The sequence below is a fragment of the Poromitra crassiceps genome, assembly GCF_964638095.1.
Source record: "Poromitra crassiceps genome assembly, chromosome: 22".
In the NCBI taxonomy this organism is placed as follows: domain Eukaryota; kingdom Metazoa; phylum Chordata; class Actinopteri; order Beryciformes; family Melamphaidae; genus Poromitra; species Poromitra crassiceps.
This window is the reverse complement of record NC_139647.1, coordinates 2,601,226-2,624,071: the sequence shown is the minus strand read 5'-3', so window position 1 is coordinate 2,624,071 and position 22,846 is coordinate 2,601,226. Positions and strand designations below refer to the sequence as shown.

At 42.4% G+C, this 22,846-nt stretch overlaps 2 protein-coding genes across 2 annotated transcripts in view; both read left to right on the top strand.

Annotated features, from left to right (window-relative positions):
- Positions 1–10,067, top strand: part of abcc2 (ATP binding cassette subfamily C member 2) — a gene marked incomplete at its 5' end in the record, with an annotated part of 31,253 nt that extends 21,186 nt beyond the window's left edge. Inside the window, 12 exons of the mRNA XM_083658181.1 lie at positions 398–500; positions 723–942; positions 1,262–1,416; positions 2,372–2,527; positions 2,720–2,919; positions 3,583–3,709; positions 3,809–3,910; positions 3,993–4,136; positions 5,130–5,288; positions 6,210–6,376; positions 7,853–8,047; positions 8,695–10,067. Of these exons, the coding sequence (XP_083514307.1) occupies positions 398–500; positions 723–942; positions 1,262–1,416; positions 2,372–2,527; positions 2,720–2,919; positions 3,583–3,709; positions 3,809–3,910; positions 3,993–4,136; positions 5,130–5,288; positions 6,210–6,376; positions 7,853–8,047; positions 8,695–8,836 (1,870 nt within the window). The 3' untranslated portion in view covers positions 8,837–10,067. The remainder of the gene's footprint in view (positions 1–397; positions 501–722; positions 943–1,261; positions 1,417–2,371; positions 2,528–2,719; positions 2,920–3,582; positions 3,710–3,808; positions 3,911–3,992; positions 4,137–5,129; positions 5,289–6,209; positions 6,377–7,852; positions 8,048–8,694) is intronic.
- Positions 10,068–11,541: 1,474 nt separating this feature from the next.
- Positions 11,542–18,909, top strand: LOC310796086 (rho GTPase-activating protein 19-like; the record flags this gene model as incomplete). Its single annotated transcript, XM_083658237.1, has 11 exons — positions 11,542–11,579; positions 12,224–12,474; positions 13,190–13,270; positions 14,658–14,867; positions 15,025–15,251; positions 15,485–15,571; positions 16,224–16,289; positions 17,435–17,659; positions 17,794–17,889; positions 18,049–18,154; positions 18,685–18,909. 11 exons carry the CDS (start codon positions 11,542–11,544, stop codon positions 18,699–18,701), a joined length of 1,404 nt encoding a protein of 467 aa, XP_083514363.1. The 3' UTR covers positions 18,702–18,909.
- Between the last annotated feature and the right edge of the window lie 3,937 nt (positions 18,910–22,846).

The following is a 22,846-nucleotide window of genomic DNA, read 5'->3' as shown; positions in this document are numbered from 1 at the left end:
CCCATAAAGGTTAATTCTCTTTGCAAAAAGCATGCAAAAATAACAAACAAATGTGAATAATGTTTAATGTAGATGCAAAGGACTGAGGAATTGGCTCGTTACAGCATTTCAATAAATGGTTATTTGCGTCAGGGGTAGCCAGGGGATCCCCCCCGCTCCTGTCCTCCTCCCTGGGACCCCCCTCAGCGGAGCCGATGTTTGAGGATGACCGTCTAGCTGCCGCGCACAACGTCTCAACTCTAGGCTCACGTTGAACTATGTTTTCCTGCTTAAGCCAACGCCAGAAGCTCCCCTGTTCTGCCCCCTCGGTCAGATCTCTGAATAAGACTGTAAACTCACTGAAGAATATATTGTTTTCTTCTGTCTTTTTGATTTGTCTTTCTCTCCCTTTGCTCAGTGTCCGTCTGAGGAAGAATAGTTCTATCAAAAAAACAGCAGCTGTTGAAGAATCAAAGAAAGGCCAGAGGCTGATCGAGAAGGAAACCATGGAAACAGGACAGGTAAATTGAGCTTATTTAATACATCCAATACAGTTTTTCAAATGCAACACATCAATCTAATATATATATATATATATATATATATATATATATATATATATATATATATATATATATATATATATATATATATATATATATATATATATATATATATATACACACATGGCCACACACATCTCCAGCTGTGCCCTGTGCCTTACTTCTTTGTCTAATGTCCAGGTGAAGTTCTCCGTATACCTCCAGTACCTGCGTGCAATGGGCTGGGTGTACTCCGCCCTGGTCATCGTGATTTACTTCATCCAGAACGTGGCTTTCATTGGCCAGAACCTGTGGCTGAGCGACTGGACCAACGATGCAGTGGACTACTTCAACAAGACCTACCCTGCATCTCAGAGGGACACCAGGGTGGGGGTGTTCGGAGCATTGGGGGTGGTTCAGGGTAAGCACGGGGAGGGGGCCAAACTCATTGCAACAAAACAAGTAGTTGCTTAGGCCCCATATTATTATGCTAATGTTTGTTGATTTTTTCTAATGCCAGAATTACCTCCTTTGTTACTGTTACTGTATGTTTAAAATGTTAGGTTTTCAGCATTATATTTTGACTGTTGTTTGCATCCTATAAACATTGGTTTCTACAGACAGGATGAGATACTGACAGGTTAAAGACCTCCAGCCAGGTGCTGGATTTCCAGCATATGGATGTTTTGAATTCACAAATTATTTTCGACGTTCTCTCTCTCTCTCTCTTTCTCTGTCAGGTGTCTTTGTGTTTCTCGGCACCCTGCTCCTAGCTAACGGTTCGATCGCTGCGTCCCGTATTCTGCACTCGGGGCTGCTTAACAACATACTGAGAGTTCCCATGCTCTTCTTTGACACCACGCCCACTGGAAGGGTGGTCAACCGCTTTGCAAAGGTAGCAATTATTATATTATATTTTATTTTTGTTTTCATCATGCCAAGTGCATTGATGACACTCAGCATACAGTATCGTTTTCTCTCCTAGTGGTAAAATAGTGTGTCAGCACATGGCTGAGAAGGTCAGCTATAGAGAGGCAAAGTGGAACGTCACTTCCTGCTTCAGCACTGTACCAGAGATTTTCATCCGCCATTTGTTTTCCCATAGACGTTTTGTAAAATGCTTATAAAAATAGTTTTACGTGTTCAAAACAAAACGGTTCAGATATATTTAGAAACAGGAGATATCGCATAACATTTCGCTCGGACCAAAACGTTAAAAAAAAATGCGGGTTTAAAGAACATATTTTTTCAATGTTGTTTTTTAAAGTATTGGTCCAAATGAAATGTTCTATGGTCTCTCCCGATTCTAAATATAGCTGAACCGTTTGGTTTGACCAAGTCAAATTATTTTTATAAGCATTTTAGGAAATGTCTATGGGAAAATAAATTGCGGAAGAAAATCTCTGGTACAGTGCTGAAGCAGGAAGTGACGTTCACTTTGCCTCTCTATAACATGGCTGTGTGTCAGTTATAACATGGCTGTGTGTCAGTTATAACATGGCTGTGTGTCAGTTATATCATGGCTGTGTGTCAGTTATAACATGGCTGTGTGTCAGTTATATCATGGCTGTGTGTCAGTTATATCATGGCTGTGTGTCAGTTATAACATGGCTGTGTGTCAGTTATAACATGGCTGTGTGTCAGTTATAACATGGCTGTGTGTCAGTTATAACATGGCTGTGTGTCAGTGTTATATCATGGCTGTGTGTCAGTTATAACATGGCTGTGTGTCAGTGTTATAACATGGCTGTGTGTCAGTTATAACATGGCTGTGTGTCAGTTATATCATGGCTGTGTGTCAGTTATAACATGGCTGTGTGTCAGTTATAACATGGCTGTGTGTTCTAAAGGACATATTCACGGTGGACGAAGCCATTCCCATGTCCTTCCGCTCCTGGATCATGTGCCTGTTGGGCGTGCTGGGCACACTGTTTGTCATCTGCCTGGCCACACCTTGGTTCACCGCCATCATCGTCCCCCTGGCCGTGGTCTACTACTTCGTACAGGTGAGCAGGGGAAAGCAGAGGAAGAGCATAGCAGGAGAAAGGAGGGTGGAGTAGAAGCAGCATTTCATGAGATGTAATGTAAAGAAACGAAATGTAAAGAGTGAGGCTGGAGAAAAGAGGGTGACTTGCTCCCACCAGCATGACCCTAAAGGGCGTCTCATCTCAAACGTCTTCTGTCTTCTCTCCTGCCAGCGTTTCTACGTGTCGACCTCCAGGCAGCTGCGTCGGCTGGACTCAGTGTCTCGCTCTCCCATCTACTCGCACTTCGGCGAGACGGTGTCCGGTCTGTCGGTGATCAGAGCCTACGGCCATCAGGAACGCTTCCTGAAGCACAATGAAGTCACCATTGATGAGAACCTCAAGAGCGTGTACCCCTGGATAGTGTCAAACAGGTGTGTTGGAGCACCTACTGCACACACACACACACACACACACACCAGAGCATGTGAGCCGAGAACGGCTATCATTTCATCTGAACGAGGAGCACATTGTAGAAGATCCTGTTCCACTCAGGCCCTACTTCTCCAAACCACACCATGTGCTACAACATGGCAGTGCATGGCATGTGCTGAAGGCTAATGCTAAGATCTCAGATAGGTAACCAACTGATGAATTCAAAATGGATGTCCCATCCTGTCATGATCAAAAATAGCCTATTATTATACTTGACTGCACATGAGCGAAATATAGAGTTTCATTGAACTTGAAAAAAATTATTCGCAGAGACATGCACATAGAGCTGCAACGATTTGTCGATTTATCGATTAGTCGATTATCAGAAAATTAATCTCCAACAATTTCTTAGAATTGATAGATTGATTGTTTGGAGTGATTTTTAAGAAAAACCAAACAAAAATATGAAAATTCTCTTGTTATAGCTTCATAAATGTGAATATTTCTTGGTTTATTTAGTCTTTTATGACAGCAAACTGATTATCTTTGGGTGGTTGTGGACTGTTGGTCAGGACAAAAGAAGACATTTTTTGAGGATGTCATCTTGGGCTTTGGGGAGAAAGAGATCATCATTTTTCACCATTTTGTGACATTCCCTACAGATGGTTGGCCATTCGCCTGGAGTTCCTGGGGAACCTGGTGGTGTTCTTTGCCTCTCTGTTTGCCGTCATCTCCAGAGAGACGATGGACGGTGGTCTGGTTGGCCTGTCTATATCCTACGCCCTCAATGTCAGTACTCACTCAGCATACCCTCGTGCTCATCGCACACACATTGAACGAGCACACCAGTGATTTAACTCACTCACTTTCCCCATTGGGGCTTTGCAGGTGACCCAGACCCTCAACTGGCTGGTGAGGATGACCTCAGAGCTGGAGACCAATATTGTAGCTGTAGAGCGAGTCAGCGAATATACAGAGCTTGAGAACGAGGTATGTGGAAGCTTTTCTCTACTTCTCTGTACCTTCTGTACCCACGCTCTGTGTACCTGACACTCTGTGTGTGAGTCCACAGGCTCAATGGGTAACTCACCCTCGGCCGCCGAAGGAGTGGCCTGAGGCAGGAAGGCTACGCTTTGAAAACTACAAGGTCCGCTACAGACCCGAGTTAGACCTGGTGCTGCATGGAGTCACCTGTGACATCGACAGCGCTGAGAAGGTCTGTGTGCCAATCTATGTCTGTACTGTATACTGTGTCCGTGAAGTGACTGTAATGGCTGGAGGTGAGCATACATGTGCACTCTGCACTTATGACTTTAAAGGTTATTATCATCAATGTTAATACTGTATTTTTTTTGCTATGGTGCATCAAAACAGCACGTTGACAGATAAAGACCAATAGACCCTTCTAACGGGGGCCATTTTGTGTCGAAAAGGCAGAAGAAACACAGGTGCGAGCAAAACACTAATGAGGGTTTCCAACTTCCATGATTGGAAGTTGGAAACCCTCATTAGTGTAGACACAAAATGGCCCCCGTGAGAAGGGTCTATTGCCAGGCGGACGAGAACACTTCTCAAGATGCCTAACGCTCCTCCAGCGCCTGTATATATAGGGGGCCACGCCCCCTTGGCAGGCGGAGGGATTCGAGTCTCCGACCCAATCTAAAGATCGGCATAGTGATATAGAGAGGCAAAGTGAACGTCACTTCCTGCTTCAGCACTGTACCAGAGATTTTCTTCTGCAATTTATTTCCCCATAGACATTTAGTAAAATGCTTATAAAAATACTTTTACTTGGTCAAACCAAACGGTTCAGCTATGTTTAGAATTGGGAGAGACCATAGAACATTTCACTTGGACCAAAACTTAAAAAACAACAACATCGAAAAAACATTTTCTTTAAACCTGCATTTAAACCCGGGCGGGTGAGTAGCTAGGAATCGATGGCTAGTAAGAATATATCACCCAAAAGACAGACTGCTTACAGTTATGTTAGCAATAAAACGACATTGCCGGTTACTGTTAAAGGATGGGGTTTGTGTGTGTGTGTGTGTGTGTGTGTGTGTGTGTGTGTGGGGGGGGTGTACAAACTTGAAAGTTGAACATAGAGAGGCATGAAAGTGCCACTTGTTGCTTGGTGTAGCAGCAAACCTACTGAAGATGTCCATGAATGAATGATGAGCTGTGATTGGCCCGCTCTCTGTGTGTTCAGATTGGCATAGTGGGCCGGACCGGAGCCGGGAAGTCCAGCCTGACCAACTGCCTGTTCAGGCTCATCGAGGCCGCGGACGGTCGTATCCTCATCGATGGGAGAGATATCGCCACGATAGGCCTGCATGACCTGAGAGGCAGACTCACTATCATACCACAGGTACACACACACACAAACACACACACACACACACACACACACACACACACACACACACACACACACACACACACACACACACACACACACACACACACACACACACAAACACACACACACACACACACACACACACACACAAACACACACACACACACACACACACACACACACACACACACACACACAAACACACACACACACACACACACACACACACACACACAAACACACACACACACACACACACACACACACACACACACACACAAACACAAACAGCGTTTAATTTCAAGCAATACATTTGCTTATTCTAAGAAATGTTGGATGAAGTACCTGAAAGCCACACTTGAGTAAATGTACAGATATTCAGAAAATGACTTTGGTAAAAGACAAAAGTCACCTATTAGATTAGAGTATTACTTGAGTAAAATTCTTAAAATATCTGATATTTACTCTAGTTAAAACTATCAAAAGTAATTTTGTGATATTAATTGAAAGGAAAAGTAGTAAATGCAGTTTAAAAAAAGCAAGCAAAATACATGCCTGGGCCTGAGTGGAAATCTTCAGTTTTATAGCGGTTGGAAAACAACGTTATGGTGGATTACCGCCACCTACTGGAATGGAGTGTGGATCGTGATTAATGTAACTATGCACTGATTCGTCAAACCTGCTTGCTTGCAGGCTACCAAATTTCTTCCGATTTTATTTTGTAGGAACGAGTAACAAACATGCTTCGGAGAAATGTAGTGGAGTAAAAGTATACATTTTGTTTAGGAAATGTAGTGGAGTAAAAGTGAATGGTGATAGAATAAATAAAAATGGTGATAAATACTCAAGTAATACTCCCCCAAAAAGTATTGTAACAAAGTATTATTACTTTGTTACATTACACCACTGATTCCAAGCATGTGTTTGTAGGACCCGGTGTTGTTCTCTGGGACTCTGAGGATGAACCTGGATCCATTTGAGACAGTCAGTGACGAGGAGATCTGGCGAGTCCTGGAGCTGTCCCATCTGAAGGACTATGTAACGGGCCTCCAGGAAGGATTGCAACATGAGGTGGCGGAGGGCGGAGAGAACCTCAGGTGGGTTCATGCAGGACACAACATGGTGTTGAACCACACTGAACAAAATGTTATGCTCACATACTGTAAACTAGACACATGTGGTACATCTGTCTACCATATAGACTGTAAAAAAGATGGATGTAGTGAGTGTGACGTCACCCATTGGTTTGTGGACTCCCATTTTGAAGCCTCGGGTTCGGCATTTTGGCTGCTGCCATCTTGGATTTTAGAGCCAGAGGTGACGTATTTGTAGCCAGATTTGGACGAGAGGGGGTTTCCCAGAGCCGCAGCACCATCTGCTATTGGTCCTTGATCGGCAAGCTGGCTCAATGACTGGACAGGCGACCTGTCAATCACACCGAAAATGTTGTCTTTTTTTATAGTCGTCTATTGTACTCTCAACGGGGGAGTTATATAACCCCGCCCCCCTCCATATCGATTTTTTCGCACAGCCATGCGTTCAGTGACACAATAAGAAGACTTTTTATTTCAGTGCGTTCAGTAAGACACTCAACACTCAGTAGTTTGGACTAAATTTGTCCCCTAAGTCATCAAAATAAAGTGATGAACATATTATTACGCTACCTGGGTGGTACACAGTGTGTTGTATTTTTAGCTCTATCTTTTAATTTTCAGTAAATTATGTCGAGTATTGCAATATATCACAATATGTATTGTATCACAATGTATCGGGACCCATGTATCGTGATACATATCGTATCGTGAGGTCCTTGCCAATACCCAGCCCTAGAAGAGAAGCCATTTTTCCAGCAACTTGGTCATTAGCCAATGGTCATTGGTCTCGCCCCGGTCACCATCTTGAACAACCTATTGGATATTAGCATGCATGCTAAACACACTATATCTTTACTTCTTTGTTCTATTACCCTAATGTTTTTTGTTGTATATTGCTTTAATCCTTAACAATATTCATTCAGTTCTCATCTATAGCATCTTGCTCTCAACCTTTTCACTCATGACGTGATCATGATTCTCTGCTGTTAATTAAAACGAGAGTGTGCCAGGCCTGTTTGCCATGCTTCAGCGCTAACGCTGCTGCTAACACAGCTTCTGTTTGCCATGCTTCAGCACTAACGCTGCTGCTAACACAGCTTGTGCTTCAGTTCTTTCACTGCTGTTTTGTGTTCTGCCGTCACGTTTCCATCAAATGAGCGTGTGGTGAGGTGATGACTTTACTTTGTTAATTGGTTGTGTACAGACACAGCCAATTAATAAACATCAAATACTTACAGCATTCCGGGTACATTACAACTGGTAATTAGTGCCCTTATGGTGCGATGATTTTCTGAATCCTCAGACAATTAAGTACCTTGTTATTATTAAAGATTGGAATGCACCCATTCACAGTCACCACTTTGTACTGCTGCACAACGCGTGTTTTTGCCAGCTTGTCGTCACATGATCTATGTCAGGAAATGTAAAAGCCTCAAAGTCTGTGTTGTCCTTCATTCGACCCTGCGTCTCTCTCCGCAGCGTGGGCCAGAGACAGCTGCTGTGTCTGTCCCGGGCTCTGCTGAGGAAGTCTCGTATCTTAATCCTGGACGAGGCCACAGCGGCCGTGGACCTGGAGACGGACAACCTGATTCAGACGACCATCCGCAAAGAGTTCTCCCACTGCACCGTGCTGACCGTCGCCCACCGTCTGCACAGCATCCTGGACAGCTCCAGGTCACTCCATGTCTTTCTCACTTGTTGATGTTTTCTTTGCATATGGAGAAGAACCCTGGTCTCTGAAAGCGGTTGGTAGAGCCAGTAAAGTACAAAGCTAAAAGAAGAGTGTGCAGCTTGAATTTGCTGTTTGTTTGTTTGTTTGTTTGTTTTTTGTTTTTTTACAAAAGCCTCATATCTGCAGCTTCCTGTTTTTTTGCATATTTACGAGCCCATACATGGTCTTGAAAAGCTCTGAGCCACACTACTGAGTATGAGCACATTGAAATAACCTGATATCAGACTGATCTGTCAGCTCGTTACACTCCACACTTGAAACGGTCAACGAAGTCAAAGGTCTAGACGCAGTCAAACAACTCTACTACCGGTACTTAATGTAGCCCGTTATAAGGAAATATTAAATATCAAACAACAAAATCTACTGCACCACATACATTGATGTATTACATTACATTATTATATTAGTAGTATATGCATAATAAATCGGACTATGATCCTCCAAAATCACCTCTCAGTCTTGCTTGCTAGGGCCTGACATCGACTTGCGTGGTCAGGACCTCCATTGCGTCACTGCCTGTCAACTTGACCTCATCTGGTCCGTTGTGAACAGAATGGTAACCATCTCTCTCTCTCTTTCTCTCTAACAGGGTCATGGTGCTGGATGCTGGCAAAATAGTGGAGTTTGATTCTCCTAGCAAGCTGTTTGAAAAACAAGGCCACTTCTATGCCATGGCAAAGGATGCTGGGATAACAGGAGTCGACACAGGAGTCACACTCACAGCTCTCTGATTTTGCACTTAATGACTGACACTTTGCTTACATCACAGCAAAATGATCCAATGTAATATTTGTATTTATAGTGGGGTGGGAGGTGGGGTTGTTTATTTTTTATTAAAACCATCATACTCTTGGTCAGAAAATACAATCTGGGGAGGGAGGTCAAACTACTGAGCTGGTTGACTCATAATCCCAAATTCAAACCCGGGACCCTTGACATCAGTTTTGTACAATGGGCAAACAAGGGCATTACGGCAATAATCACAATAATAGATTAAAAATAAATTAAAAGTTTTCGGGACTTGAAGAATGAATTTGACCTGGAGAAGCAAGATTTGTTTAGGTACTTGCAGGTCAGAGACTTCTTCAATAAGGAAATAAGACCAGACCTTCCGGAAGAGATAAGCGGAGTGATTGGGGCTCTGGGTAATGCCTATAAGAATAACACAAGCAGAGTGATATCGGTGCTCTATCAGGGCTTGATGATGAGTAGAGGATCCTCCACGCTGTAAGTTAGAGATAGATGGATAAAGGAATGTAAATTAGAAATAACTGAAGATGATTGGTATAATATATGTTGTGTACAGCAAACGACCACCAGCTCCAGGATGTGGAGAGAGTTTTGCTGGAAAAATATCATGAGGTTCTTTATTACTCCCAAGACAAAAAGTAAAATTTCTGAAGCACCTCATATGTGTTGGAGGCTTTGTGGGGAGAGAAATGTAGATCACGCTCATGTTTTCTGGGAATGTAAGAAAATAAGGAAATATTGGGAAGAAATATGGGTGGAATTGAAAGCAATATTGGGATACGAGGTACCTAACACGTGTGAGGTGCTTTATCTAGGTAACTTAACCAACGAAAATGTACAGCGGGAGGATCAGTATTTGGTTAAAGTTTTGCTAGCAGCAACCAAGAAGGCAATCACAAGGAAATGGTATAAGGAAGAACCACCCACCCAGATTCATTGGACGGAAATAGTAGAGGAGATTTTTGAAATGGAAAGACCTACAGAATTCAAAAGACACAATTTGAAATAAAATGGGACAAATGGACAACTTACAAGGACACCCCTCCTCACAGAGACACCACCCTAACCCCTGAAAGAAGACCTGAAGAAGTATGAAGCACAGAATGTATTCACGTAACACTGACACACCCAACGCTCGTTTTTGGTTTTTGGTTTGTTTATTGTTTGTTTTGTATGTGACTAAATGTGCATAAAACAATAAAAATTTAAGTAAAAAAAAACATCATACTCTTAAAGAAGATCCACCTGAACAAACAAAGAAAAGGAACATAGAGGACAACATAGTCTATATTAGTGTTGGACATAGTGAAATAAACATGTTTGTGTGTACCAAATGCACGTCTCCCGCTCTGTCTGTAACATTTTAAGGCTGAAGTATTTGGTGGGGTTCGTTCGTACCTCCTAGGCCAGGGGTTTTCAAAGTCCAAGGCTGTGGGCCTCCCCCCCCCCAGACAAAGCTTGGAAACAGGCGCCCCCCTTGCTCAATTCCTGGATGCCTATGGGATCATATGATTATATTGTTTGATCCCATAGACACTCAACAATTGAGCCAAGATGGCCATATTGCTCTTTGACATATTGCAAACTACATCAAATACATCAAAAATGCCCTGAAGGCATTTATTTATTTCTGACTCTGGGAAAGTGGGGAAAAACAGTCAAATTCCCCCAAACTACTGTATCCATCTACTTAACCAAATCACACCCATTTAGGCGATTCTATGTGATCTCCTTTTGATAACTAATTGTTGTAGAATGGAATTTAACAGCCAAAAGGTAAACAGTGAACCACTTGAAGAAAACCACTTGAGAATGAGATCAAAAGATTGAGCCAGGAATCATGAAGTCCATTTAAGATGACTTCTGACTCCTGGCTCAATCTTTTCATCTCAAGTGGTTTTCTTCAAGTCCAATGTAATATTTTTTCACTTCCATTCACTGAGCCTCCCCTGAAACTGTTAGGAGCCATCCCTGGGGAGACCCACCTCCCACTTTGAAAACCGCTGTCCTAGGCCATAGGTGGTACAAGACAATTTCCTATTTGTACTGGGCCCGGTCACATAGAATTCAGTGAATTTGTATATTAATGTATGTGCTTAAAAATACAATCATGTTGTGAGCAAAGTAGCTACATTTCGGCTAAACAATCATTATAATAATGCTTGTAATAATTCATTACAGAAGATAAGTTCATGTATCAGATAAGATAATAGCAGAAGCAGATGCTATGGTAATATTAACCAAAATAGTACAGAGATGGCAGCAGAGATGGGATGGAGAGATTATACAATTATATCAGACAGAAAACAAAGTCAACAATAAAATATATATTATTAGTGGAAGTAAAAGAGAGGAAGTTATGTTTACAAGGATAAGACTGGAGCATAACAGATTGAATAAAACATTACATCTTATTGGAAAACACCACACAGGACGATGTGAGTCTTGGAATTATAACCAGTCAAATGAGTGATATGTTTGCTGATTCATTCATAGGAGTAGTAGGTTCAAGTTGATATGGAGAGACTTTGCTGTATGTTGTGTCTACACACTTGGCCAGAAGGTGGCGGTAATGTACTAACGTTGATGGCAGCCAAGCACTGTAAAGATAAGAAAAATAATGCGTAGCCAATCCCATCACAGGGGGCGGTAACGAAAAGAAACAGCGGAAAGATTCGAAACGAACATGGCGGCTGACAACAACAAGCCCAAACGAGAGAGAAGGTAATAACGTTACTAACTTATTGATATTTCACTCCTTTACCTTGTTACAATAGTGTGAGAAATTATCCAACATAACGTCATACTTCCTTCCCACATAGATGGCTACTAAACTATCGTTTAACCGCAACGTTATATCCATCCTTCACCTCACTCGTTAGCTAACATTTCAAGGTAATGTAGCATGTAGCATATTAGCTAACCTAACTGCTAGCGTTAGATAAACAACGGGGGTTTTCCTGCACATTCTTTTATTTGGGGTTGCAGAAAGTGTGTGGGGGGGGGGGGGGGGGGCAATACCCATGATGAGCGAGGAAAACAAACTGTAAAGTTGATATTGATTAATTTCAAAGTAGGTTGGTTTAGTAAAAGATGGTGCCAGAGGCCACTTCCTCGTAGAGGTGGTGGTCTCAAGCGCGTCCAAGGCAACACTCGGTGAGGGAGATGAAAAGAATGGAAAAGTAGGAAAGAGTGGTTGTTTACTCTGCCTAGGTTGGTTTAGTGTTTGGCTCGTCAGATTTAACAGCTAACAAGTTAGTTTACTAATGTGTCTACTGACTCTAAACATGTCTAATATATCACCCACAAAGCCTGATGATGCCTGAGCTGTCACAGCCAAACCTCTTGTCTCTTTGTGCCATACACAGGGGCACGGTGTGCAGTATGGTTATCAGCCAGGAGACTGCGTCCACCAGTCCAGTGATCTTCAACCCGGACTTCTTTGTGGAGAGGCTGAGACATGAGCGTCCCCAGGCCTTCACAGATCTGGTGCTCAGCAATATCACTCGGCTCATAGACCTGCCAGGGGATGAGTTTGCCCAGCTTACAGGAGAGGCTGAACCCAGGCTGCCCTCCTACACTGGCTTTCTGCGCTCATTCAACTTCCTCAGACGGAAAGGTTAGGCTAATAAAACCAGTGCCACTCTACAAGTGTTGTTCCATTGCTTACAAACAGCCTTTGGAAAGCATGTCCAGAATCAGATTCATAATCATGAATATGCCCATGTTATTTTATGTCTGTGATATTTTGGGTTCTGTAAATTGGCTCAATGCCATTGATGGTATTTGCTTGGTCTAGAAAATGAGCACTATTTAACATTGGTCCAGAGGCTTCACACACACAGCAGCACCTGGCCTGCTGAGACTGGTGGGGAATTCCCTCATGCAGAGTGTTCTCCATCTGTTGTTGTCAAAGTTGTCTTGTGTCTAGAACAAGGCTGCCAGCTTTTGTACATTATGATAAGAACAAATCCTAACTATTTCATCGCTGTCAGGAATCTTTCAGGAACTAGTGCTTTACGTGTGATGACCGATGACAGTGAGAAGCGAGCCTGTGATAGAACATTTCCTGTCAATCAACCAATCATCTTTTTTTTTCCCTTTATTATTTTTTTATTTACAATGGGTTTTGAAAGGGTAATTTGGTAAGCCCAAGGGTCGCATACATTTCTCAGTCCATGGAGGAGCATGACATCCTTCAATTAAAGTAAAAACATGAAAATAGCCAAAATTGCTACAAGGTTTTCATACGAAAAAACCAACAGTGGCCTATAATTTGATTTCTACTGTACCAAATGCAATTTATTCTCAAGGTGCCATTTGATGCCTTTCAGACAAAGGAGTGGTTTTTGGTGCACCATTGACTGAAGAAGGAATAGCACAGATATATCAGCTCATCGAATACCTGGGTAAAAGTGAGTACAGTTGATCACTTTATAAACACACATAACATCTGCCATTTGGTGGACACTTTTGTTGAAAGCACTTTACAGCACCATAAATGCATGTCAGCCTTGAAAGTTTGTAAAATGCTTGTTTTTAACCATCATGTTTTCAAGGTTAGGCATATGCTAATTTGAATATACTCCTTGAAAAATGCTTGATTTTCAACATGATCTGGTCCGGTGTTTCATCGACACAATCACTCATGTAAACCAAACATTTTAATCCCTGAAATGAGACGATCCCGCCGTCATATTTACACAACACATGGAGGGGACAGCGGAGTGGCGGAGCTAGATTGACGAAATGAAAACGGGCATTTTCCCACTCTGCATCATGAGGGCGATCATCTGCTGTCAGTGCTCTCAAAGTGCTTGAATTTTATTCTTAAAAAGCTGTATGAACCCTGGCAGTTGGAATCTAATCCCCCATCAAATTGTTTCACGATTCTAGAAAATTAGACGTGTTACACGTTACAGGATATCCGCGGGGTCTTGAAAAGTATAGACGATTTTCACCAGAGCGCAACCCCACAGCACTTCCTTTTTCTCAGCATTCGGCAAACTGCAGAAATATTCACTCGACATCGTTACTTTTGTTTTCGCCGCTCAGCTCAGTTTTCACGGAATGGTCAGTCCTGCACTTGAATGTATTTTTTCTTTTATGTCCATATAGCAAACACTGCAACAGGAAGTGAGCGGGGGTTCAATTTAGAATGTTTTTGTTGTCAAGTTAAAGCCGTCTATTAAAGGTTGCTAAATCAATTTAGGGAAAATTAAGACCCTTAAAGAGTCTTAATTGCCATGTGAGAGATATTCAATTTTGTAGCTAATGTGCTGATGGTGTTAAATGAGCATAATATGATATCGTCGTCCCATATCGATCGCAGACCCCTGAATTGAATCGATATCGTATCGTGGCAGACTTTGTGATATCGGAAAATATCGCATCGTTGTCCAAAGAATCTATATAATATTGTGTCGTGATGAAACTTGTGATTTACACGCCTATCGTTGACGTGACGAAAATGGCGTTGCCATCTTGAAAAAGTCTTCAAAAAGATCTTAAAAGGTATTGAATTTAACTTCAGCATCCCTGCATATATACCCTGTGTTAATGCCTTTAATCTCTTTAGTTGTTCTTAAACTTAGTTGGGGAGCTGTGAATGGCCATGAGCTCACAGTCTATTTTTAGACGGGGATGATGTCATCTGCTGAAAGTGGACACTGTGGAGCAAACGCTGGAGTCAATAATTCATCTGTAAGCACTTTGTTCTTGCTGTCTGTCTACTTCACTCCCTTCCTCTCCACCCCATGTCTGCTACCTACCTATCCCCCCACCCCCCCCGTGCTCCCTCAGACCTGCATGTGGAGGGCTTGTTCCGTGTGCCGGGCCACAGCCTCCGGCAGGCGGCCCTGAGGGAGATGTTGAATTCTGGGGCGGAGGTGGATCTGGACACCGGCGACTTCCACCCCAACGATGCAGCCACGCTGCTCAAAGCCTACCTGGGAGAGCTGCCTGAGCCCCTGCTCACACACAGACACTACCATGCCCACCTGAAGATAGGAGGTATTAAGACACACACACGCACGCGCAATATATATATATATCCTTGCCATAGCCAGCATTGCATACAAAACACAATATAATTTAAATCCATTTAAAAGTAAGAAATTAATATATTGGGATCTGTGTCATACTGTAACCCCGTATCAACTGTGTCCAGAGCTGACCCAGTTGGACGATGAGGGGAATAAGACAGACGTGCCCAACAAGGAACGTCGGATCGAGGCGTTCCAGCTGCTTTTCATGCTGCTGCCCGCGGCCAACCGCAGCCTGCTGAAGCTGCTCCTGGACCTGCTGTACCACACCGCACGCAACCAGCACACCAACAAGATGTCTGCCATCAATCTAGCCACCATGTTCGCTCCGCACATCATCTGGCCCAAAAATGTAAGTACCTTCGGGACATTTTTGCTTCCCTCTTCTGTAGTTCTGTCCACTGGAAAACATATTATTTTAACTGGTAGAGACACATCAGAGAAGTACATTTTATATCGGTCCTTTACCGAATATATTAATAACCGCCCCAGTATGAGGATAGTTAAGTGAAGCAGCATGTCTGCAACTGTTTCCTTGACTTTGATTTGACATTCTTTTTTCTCTCTGTAATGTTTGTGTTACAGGTGATGCCCAGCGATCTGCAGGGAAATATCAAGAAGCTAAACAATGGCGTAGCTTTCCTTATCAAGCACTCTCAAAGACTTTTCAAGGTGAGCAGTTTTACAATCATTACTTTCAGAGCGCTTTACAAACACCAAAATATAGGCTATCGATAATCTATCTATCTATCTACAGTATCTATCTATCTATCTATCTATCTATCTATCTATCTATCTATCTATCTATCTATCTATCTACAGTATGTTCATCTCTTTGGTGGTGATGGCAATTTGAAATATTACCAGGTGCTCCTCTTAATCACAATGTGTTATTGACATGTCTTCCTTGTTATTTTTTCGTATGTATTTTCTTTGTTCACTGAGTGAGCACTTCAAGCCACTTGGCCTTGTGCCCATGGTTACATGTAACTCAAGCAGGATGATGCACGGGAGGAACACAGCAGAATTTACACCTGAAATCAATTGCTACTAAGTGTGATCAGCTGATACAGTTTGCATGATGCCATAATAAGAACTTATTGCGTTTCTCCTGTTGTATTGCACACATCTGATCCATCTGGAACAATGGCAATTCTCTCTCTCTATCTGAGTTAATATAATGTATGGTGGGAGTGCGGCAATTACTTTCTAAGTCACAATATGGTGCACTTGATTAGGTTTTCAAAACAATTGTGGTCTGTATGTACATTCAACAATGCATTCATTTTGTGTATTGTTTTTGTTTTGTGTACTTTCATTGAAGGCACCTGTTTATATCAAAGAATATGCCCGCTTATACTTCACAGGATCAAAAACCCTTCAGTCAAAGGTCAGTGAATCAATCTTTTTGTCTTGCTGGCTTGCTTCCTTTCTCTCTCACATAATATCTGACCTCTAGGATGACCTGACACTGTGACACATGTCTGACCTCTCTAGGATGACCTGACACTGTCACATATTATGTCTGACCTCTCTAGGATGACCTGACACTGTCACATGTCTGACCTCTCTAGGATGACCTGACACTGTCACATGTCTGACCTCTCTAGGATGACCTGACACTGTCACATGTCTGACCTCTCTAGGATGACCTGACACTGTCACATGTCTGACCTCTCTAGGATGACCTGACACTGTCACATGTCTGACCTCTCTAGGATGACCTGACACTGTAACATGTCTGACCTCTCTAGGATGACCTGACACTGTCACATGTCTGACCTCTCTAGGATGACACATGTCTGACCTCTCTAGGATGACCTGACACTGTCACATGTCTGACCTATCTACGATGACCTGACACTGTCACACATAATGTCTGACCTCTCTAGGATGACCTGACACTGTCACATATTATGTCTGACCTCTCTAGGATGACCTGACACTGTCACATGTCTGACCTCTCTAGGATGACCTGACACTGTCACATGTCTGACCTCTCTAGGATGACCTGACACTGTAACATGTCTGACCTCTCTAGGATGACCTGACACTGTCACACATAATGTCTGACCTCTCTAGGATGACCTGACACTGTCACATATTATGTCTGACCTCTCTAGGATGACCTGACACTGTCACATGTCTGACCTCTCTAGGATGACCTGACACTGTCACATGTCTGACCTCTCTAGGATGACCTGACACTGTAACATGTCTGACCTCTCTAGGATGACCTGACACTGTAACATGTCTGACCTCTCTAGGATGACCTGACACTGTCACATGTCTGACCTCTCTAGGATGACCTGACACTGTCACATATTATGTCTGACCTCTCTAGGATGACCTGACACTGTAACATGTCTGACCTCTCTAGGATGACCTGACACTGTCACATATGTCTGACCTCTCTAGGATGACCTGACACTGTAACATGTCTGACCTCTCTAGGATGACCTGACACTGTCCCATCACATATGTCTGACCTCTCTAGGATGACCTGACACTGTCACATATGTCTGACCTCTCTAGGATGACCTGACACTGTGTGCTGGGGCTAAGGCCGGGGATGTGGTAGCAGACTGTACCCCGCCCCCTTCCCCTTGCATCACAACAGGTGGAGGTGTGGTCAGCAGCGCCGGCTCCATGGCTGGCCCGTCTGTGGGTCAGAGCCACACTGAAACTGCCCTCAGAGAGCTGTTCCAGCAAGTCAGCAGCATGCCCGAGTCTGCCAAGAAGAAGAAACTCATCAGACAGGTACCATAGCATTGCTTCTACACGAGGGGTAAGGAACGTGTGGAGTAAAGTCCACCAACTCACTGTTTTAAGTGTGTCATATATATTCATATATTGATGGATTGATTTGTATGTGTCTCTGTGTGTGTGTGTAGTTTGAATCCCAGCCTTTGGTGACTCCTTCACTTGACGTTCAGACGCCGTTCAACAGGAACCATCGGCGCTCGCGCTCCTTTGGGGGAATTATCAAGGTATATTTACGATGCTCCTCCATTCTGTTCACTGTTCATACTGTCTTGTTCTCTATTTTGTGGCGCTGCACAAGACACCCCTCAAAACATCCCCCCTCCCAATAAATTATGAATTATTATAATGGTTGTTATGATATGAATATATTGTTTGTGAAACAGAGGAGGGTGTTGGGGAGCCAGTCGTCAACCGAGAAGCAGAGACTGGTGAGTCCCGCACCCAGCGGGTCAGTGGACCAGGGAAAAGAAAACGCCAGCGCTGGGAGGAGTGAGTATGGCATCATCACACGCCACCACAAACATATAATGTTGCGAATAACTTCTCAGTCTGTTACTCTTACAGAATACTAGAGAGCATTGAGGCATGGTAGAGAATAAGTAGTTTAATTTACAATTCAAAGTGAGAATCTGCTCCTTGTGTAACGTAGGAACCATAGAACCGTCACCACGGTTAGCATAGATCATCACCTAGTGGTCCTATAGCTCAGTGTGTACAATATGACACTAACAATGCATTGTTACTGCTAGGGCCAATCACTAAAAATATGCATCCATTACTGTTGCATTGTTAGATGGTGGGAGATGTTGGGAGAGCCTGATTCACTAGAGTAGTTTTCCCTGTGAATGTGCTGGAGGACTTTCTGGCACCTCTAGCCATCTGTGGCTCACCACAGGAAAGCATGGCCTGACGTTCACCCAGTAGAGCTTACATTGCTAATGATGCTTGATGGGCTGAGCTGAAAGTATTAGAAATCACCTCTAACATTCTCTTCTCCCCCATCTTTCCATCTCCTCCAGGATTGCTTTCTTCGTAAACGGCCGTGAGCTTCACCCAGTCAGGAGCCACTGTTAGGTTAAGGGATCTTGTGACAAATTATATATTTTTCTCCCCGTTATTTACCAAACTGTGCTATAGCATAGTGTTTGTGATGGACTGTTGCCATGTCCACCTCAGGACTTACATTTTCGGACTCATTTTAGAATTCATATTGACTGATTTTATTTTATTTTTTACTACTGTGTTTGCCTCATTTTTAATACAAGGCATCTCGTGCGCTGCGCGCGCTCGATTTCCACTGATGACATCATCAGTGATGCACAATCCAATGCCTCCGTGTGCGTTTGTGTGTGTGTGTGTGTGTGTGCCCCCTTATGACATCACTGATGACATCACTTCCAGTTGAGTGACATCACTTCCGGGACAACAGGGACACAAAATTAAAACTTTGCCCTCATTGCCAAATTTATAGATATAGATATTTTGTTCAAGTTCTCGAATCTAGTGCATCAAATGTGATGATAACAAGGTTATGCAATGTGCCTGCATGGTTATGCAATATATGGGTAAGGGTTTAAATGTACTTTTTGTCTGTTTTAAATGTTTTATTTGCCCCTAAGTTGTGGTGGCTGTAGCTACATTGGCAGTCAGTGTAGACTGTTGAATAGACTGTTACTCTTAGAAAAACACTGGTGAATTCAGAGTTTGTGCCTTATGTGACATTATCTAGAGCTACTGTATAATGGTTTTTGTTTAATTTAACTTTATTTAAGTATATGTTTGATTTATTTTCTTTTTTCATAAATAGTCTATATAGCTTTGAGAGTATGTTAAAATACCTTTAATTAATTCACTCAAGTGTCAGTAAAGTGAGGGAGTGACGGGTAAGTGAGAGAAGGAAGTGCTGAAGTGAGGACTTTCAGTATGTTTGGGAATGAAAGACCAAAGGACTATGACATGTGTTTGTACAGTTGGTGTGAACTTTTCTGGGGAGTGATTTTCTTTAGCCAAAGCCTTAAGCTGTTGACACTGTGATACATCCTTTTATTTAAAACTACTGCTTAATTTTTTATACAGCTTTTATTTTTTCTCAGCTCTGTTTTAATTCTCATGTCAATATGCATTCCCCCCCCCTATTATAGGGCCCTATATGCATATTATATTTTTATATATATATTTTAGGTCTCTGCAAATGTTCAGCTATGCAATATTTGCATTTCATTTGGCTGTCTATTTTTATTTTTTTATGTTGGCTTTGGTTGTTACCCAGGTACTTTATGAGAGATTTCCTGGTGGATATCTTTTCTGGAGATTATAGGCTTCCTCTTTCTGTAGTAGCTTCATTGTCTGCTTCGCCACACTGTTTACAATTGAATTCTAGAAAATACATTTGAATCATAATGTGATGCATGACACATGGTCTGATTTACGCACCATGTAGACTGATATTGATGCTACTGTGAAGCTATGCAATACATCTTAATTAAACGCCATGAAGCCATGATCATGAGTTATCTGTTTATTTGAAGACTCATGTCGATGGACAGTCGCCAGCCGCTTCTTTCACCTGACAGCAAGGAGTTTCACCGTAAATGCATTTTTTTTTTTACCTCCACACGACCCAGACGCCCCAAATGTTCAAGTCTTGTCATTTCTGCTTTCCCTTCCTTTTCATTTGTATGGTGTTTCTATCTGCAGCAGCAGGATGCAGTTCTACTCACAGCCACAAGGAGATGCTGTTTAGAAGCAAATAATTAGTCCTCCAAACCACTTGAAAATCCAATGGTCACAGGCCAGTTGTGTTTAAGACATGCCCATCACCATGCAACTCCATAGCTGTTACCTAATTAATGAGATAAAAGTGCTTTGCCACAGTTCACTGTCTTAAATAAGATAACATTTCCTGAGTGCTCAAACTGGATGTGGTCTTGGTTGTCCTTCAGTGGATGATATGAAACAGTGAAACCTAATTCACTTAATTATTATTTAGTTATTGGTTGTTTTTCAGGCTTCAGTTTTATTCAACAAAAATTATCAGTTTATATGAGTAAGACAGAAAAAACTTCACCCCACCCCCCCACCCCCAAAAATCAATAATCTTTGCAATGAAAATTATATTTGATTGTATCTTTGTCTAAAAAAGAGAGCATAAATGCACTATCCAGTCTCCACTATTTCATTTGTCTTGCTTTGCCCTCACCCCAGCTCAGATGGAACATGTCCTGTCCTAGGCTCTAGGTTGGGAAGGTTGGGAACCCCTGACCTAGAGCACTAAAAGACTGCAAACTCTGAAAACTTAGTATGCCTATTGCAGCAAATAACATCTCACACACACAAAAGCTCAAAAGGAAACAAAATTATTCCAAAAACATTACTGCTCTATTTGCAATAAATGTTTTGCCAAAACGGAGTAATTAAAAAAAAGAAAATGTTGCATGAAGCATGAAGGGTGAGTGGGCAGAGAGTCAGAGCAAATAGCAAAGAAAAGGCATCTCCACAATAGGAGGAATGCCCCAGTGTGTCATTATGGTGTCCATGTCAATGCATGTTTGGTATTGTAAGTATATGTTGTACACATCTGTTAGCAGGGGCCTGCTCTGTCTCATGTTCTGTAAATATACAACAGCCATGATAGGAATAGTATTGTTCTCCGGTCAAAACTCAAATCAAGGAGGTTTTATTTAGCATTCCTCTGCTCCAGAAGGGGCCTTATGACTGTAAAACGACTCAGACATACTGTAATCAACTATCCATTATCTGGTGTGCACACAAAACCCACAAACGTACTATGTGGATTTTTTTTTTTAACATTTATGTCAAAAAATGTATTTCCTGCAAGCTATTGCTGTCTATTCCTCCATATCGTAAAGGTTATTTCTAGTGAGCCAAACAACAGATGGACGACAGCATGGTGCGTTTGTGTTACAAGGGGAAACCAGAGAATTTGAGGATGACATTTTGCGAGAGCGTGCAAAGCTCCCAGCGTTGTCTTGTTGACACCTCGGAGCTTTCATTTCTAGCTTTGGATGAGAGTTCTACGAAAACGTGGATGGAACTCCACTCAGGCTACAGGAATAATGTGAATTCTTAAATTGACCGAAAGTTAATTTATTTCCGAATCTAAATCCATTGTTAGAGAGGTCTTCTGTTTTGCCAATTCTCCTCTCCCAGACTAATTATTGCAAATTGCTACCATGTCCTCCCACGCCTTTGAGAATAATTCCTGCAGTGTATTTGTGTGCATTCCTATCATGGCTCTGTGAGGGAGCAGAGGGACGTTACCACCACCCCCCATTACCACTAAACACCACTGTCTCCTCTTTAATTAGACAGTCATGCAAGCAAGATCTACACTGCACTGACACTTTTACTGGGCCAGATGGAGCTCTTTCTGAGGTGTGTGTGTGTGTATGTGTTATATATGGTATTCCTACCTGCATCTGCACATGGAATGGATGCATTGGCTTAGTACACTCACATACTGTAGGAGTCAAACTTTTGGACCCACTTTTTTTTTTTTACACTATTTTAACCCAACCCCCCCCCCCCCCCCTCTCTCTCTCTCTCTCTCTCTCTCTCTCTCTCTCTCTCTCTCTCTCTCTCTCTCTTTTTTAAATTGGGGATTGGAGTGAGACCACATTTGTAAAATGGTTATAGAATGGTTTTACTTTGTCAAAGTGATTCAGCTAGGCCACATTTAAAATCAGGAGAAACATAACATTTCACTTGGACCAAAACAATAACATTATCTTTTGAAAAAAATGATTTTTTAAAAAAAATATATTTGTTTTATACTCTGCACCAGACAGTGTTAATCAAACTTTTTCACATCAAGCCCCTGATAATATTTTGTTACAGGGAGCCCCAGCTGACAATATGTTTTGTCCCAGGGTCCCCCAGCTGATAAGATTCTGCCCCAGGGTCCCCCAGCTGATAAGATGTTATCTTTTGTGAAAAGCCCCTCCCACTCTCCTGGCCCTGTGTCTGCAGGAGTCTGGTGTTGGGGTCATTGGGCTGATTGGGTGCACCTGGGCCCAACCTTCAGACCATTCAGTCTCTCTCCCTCCTCAGTCCTCACTGATGCACATCCCACCCAAAGCTAAAGACACTCACTTTAAAGTAATGAATGATATTTATCCATGTAATGAGTTTCTGAGACAAAGATTTAACCTTGATATGAAC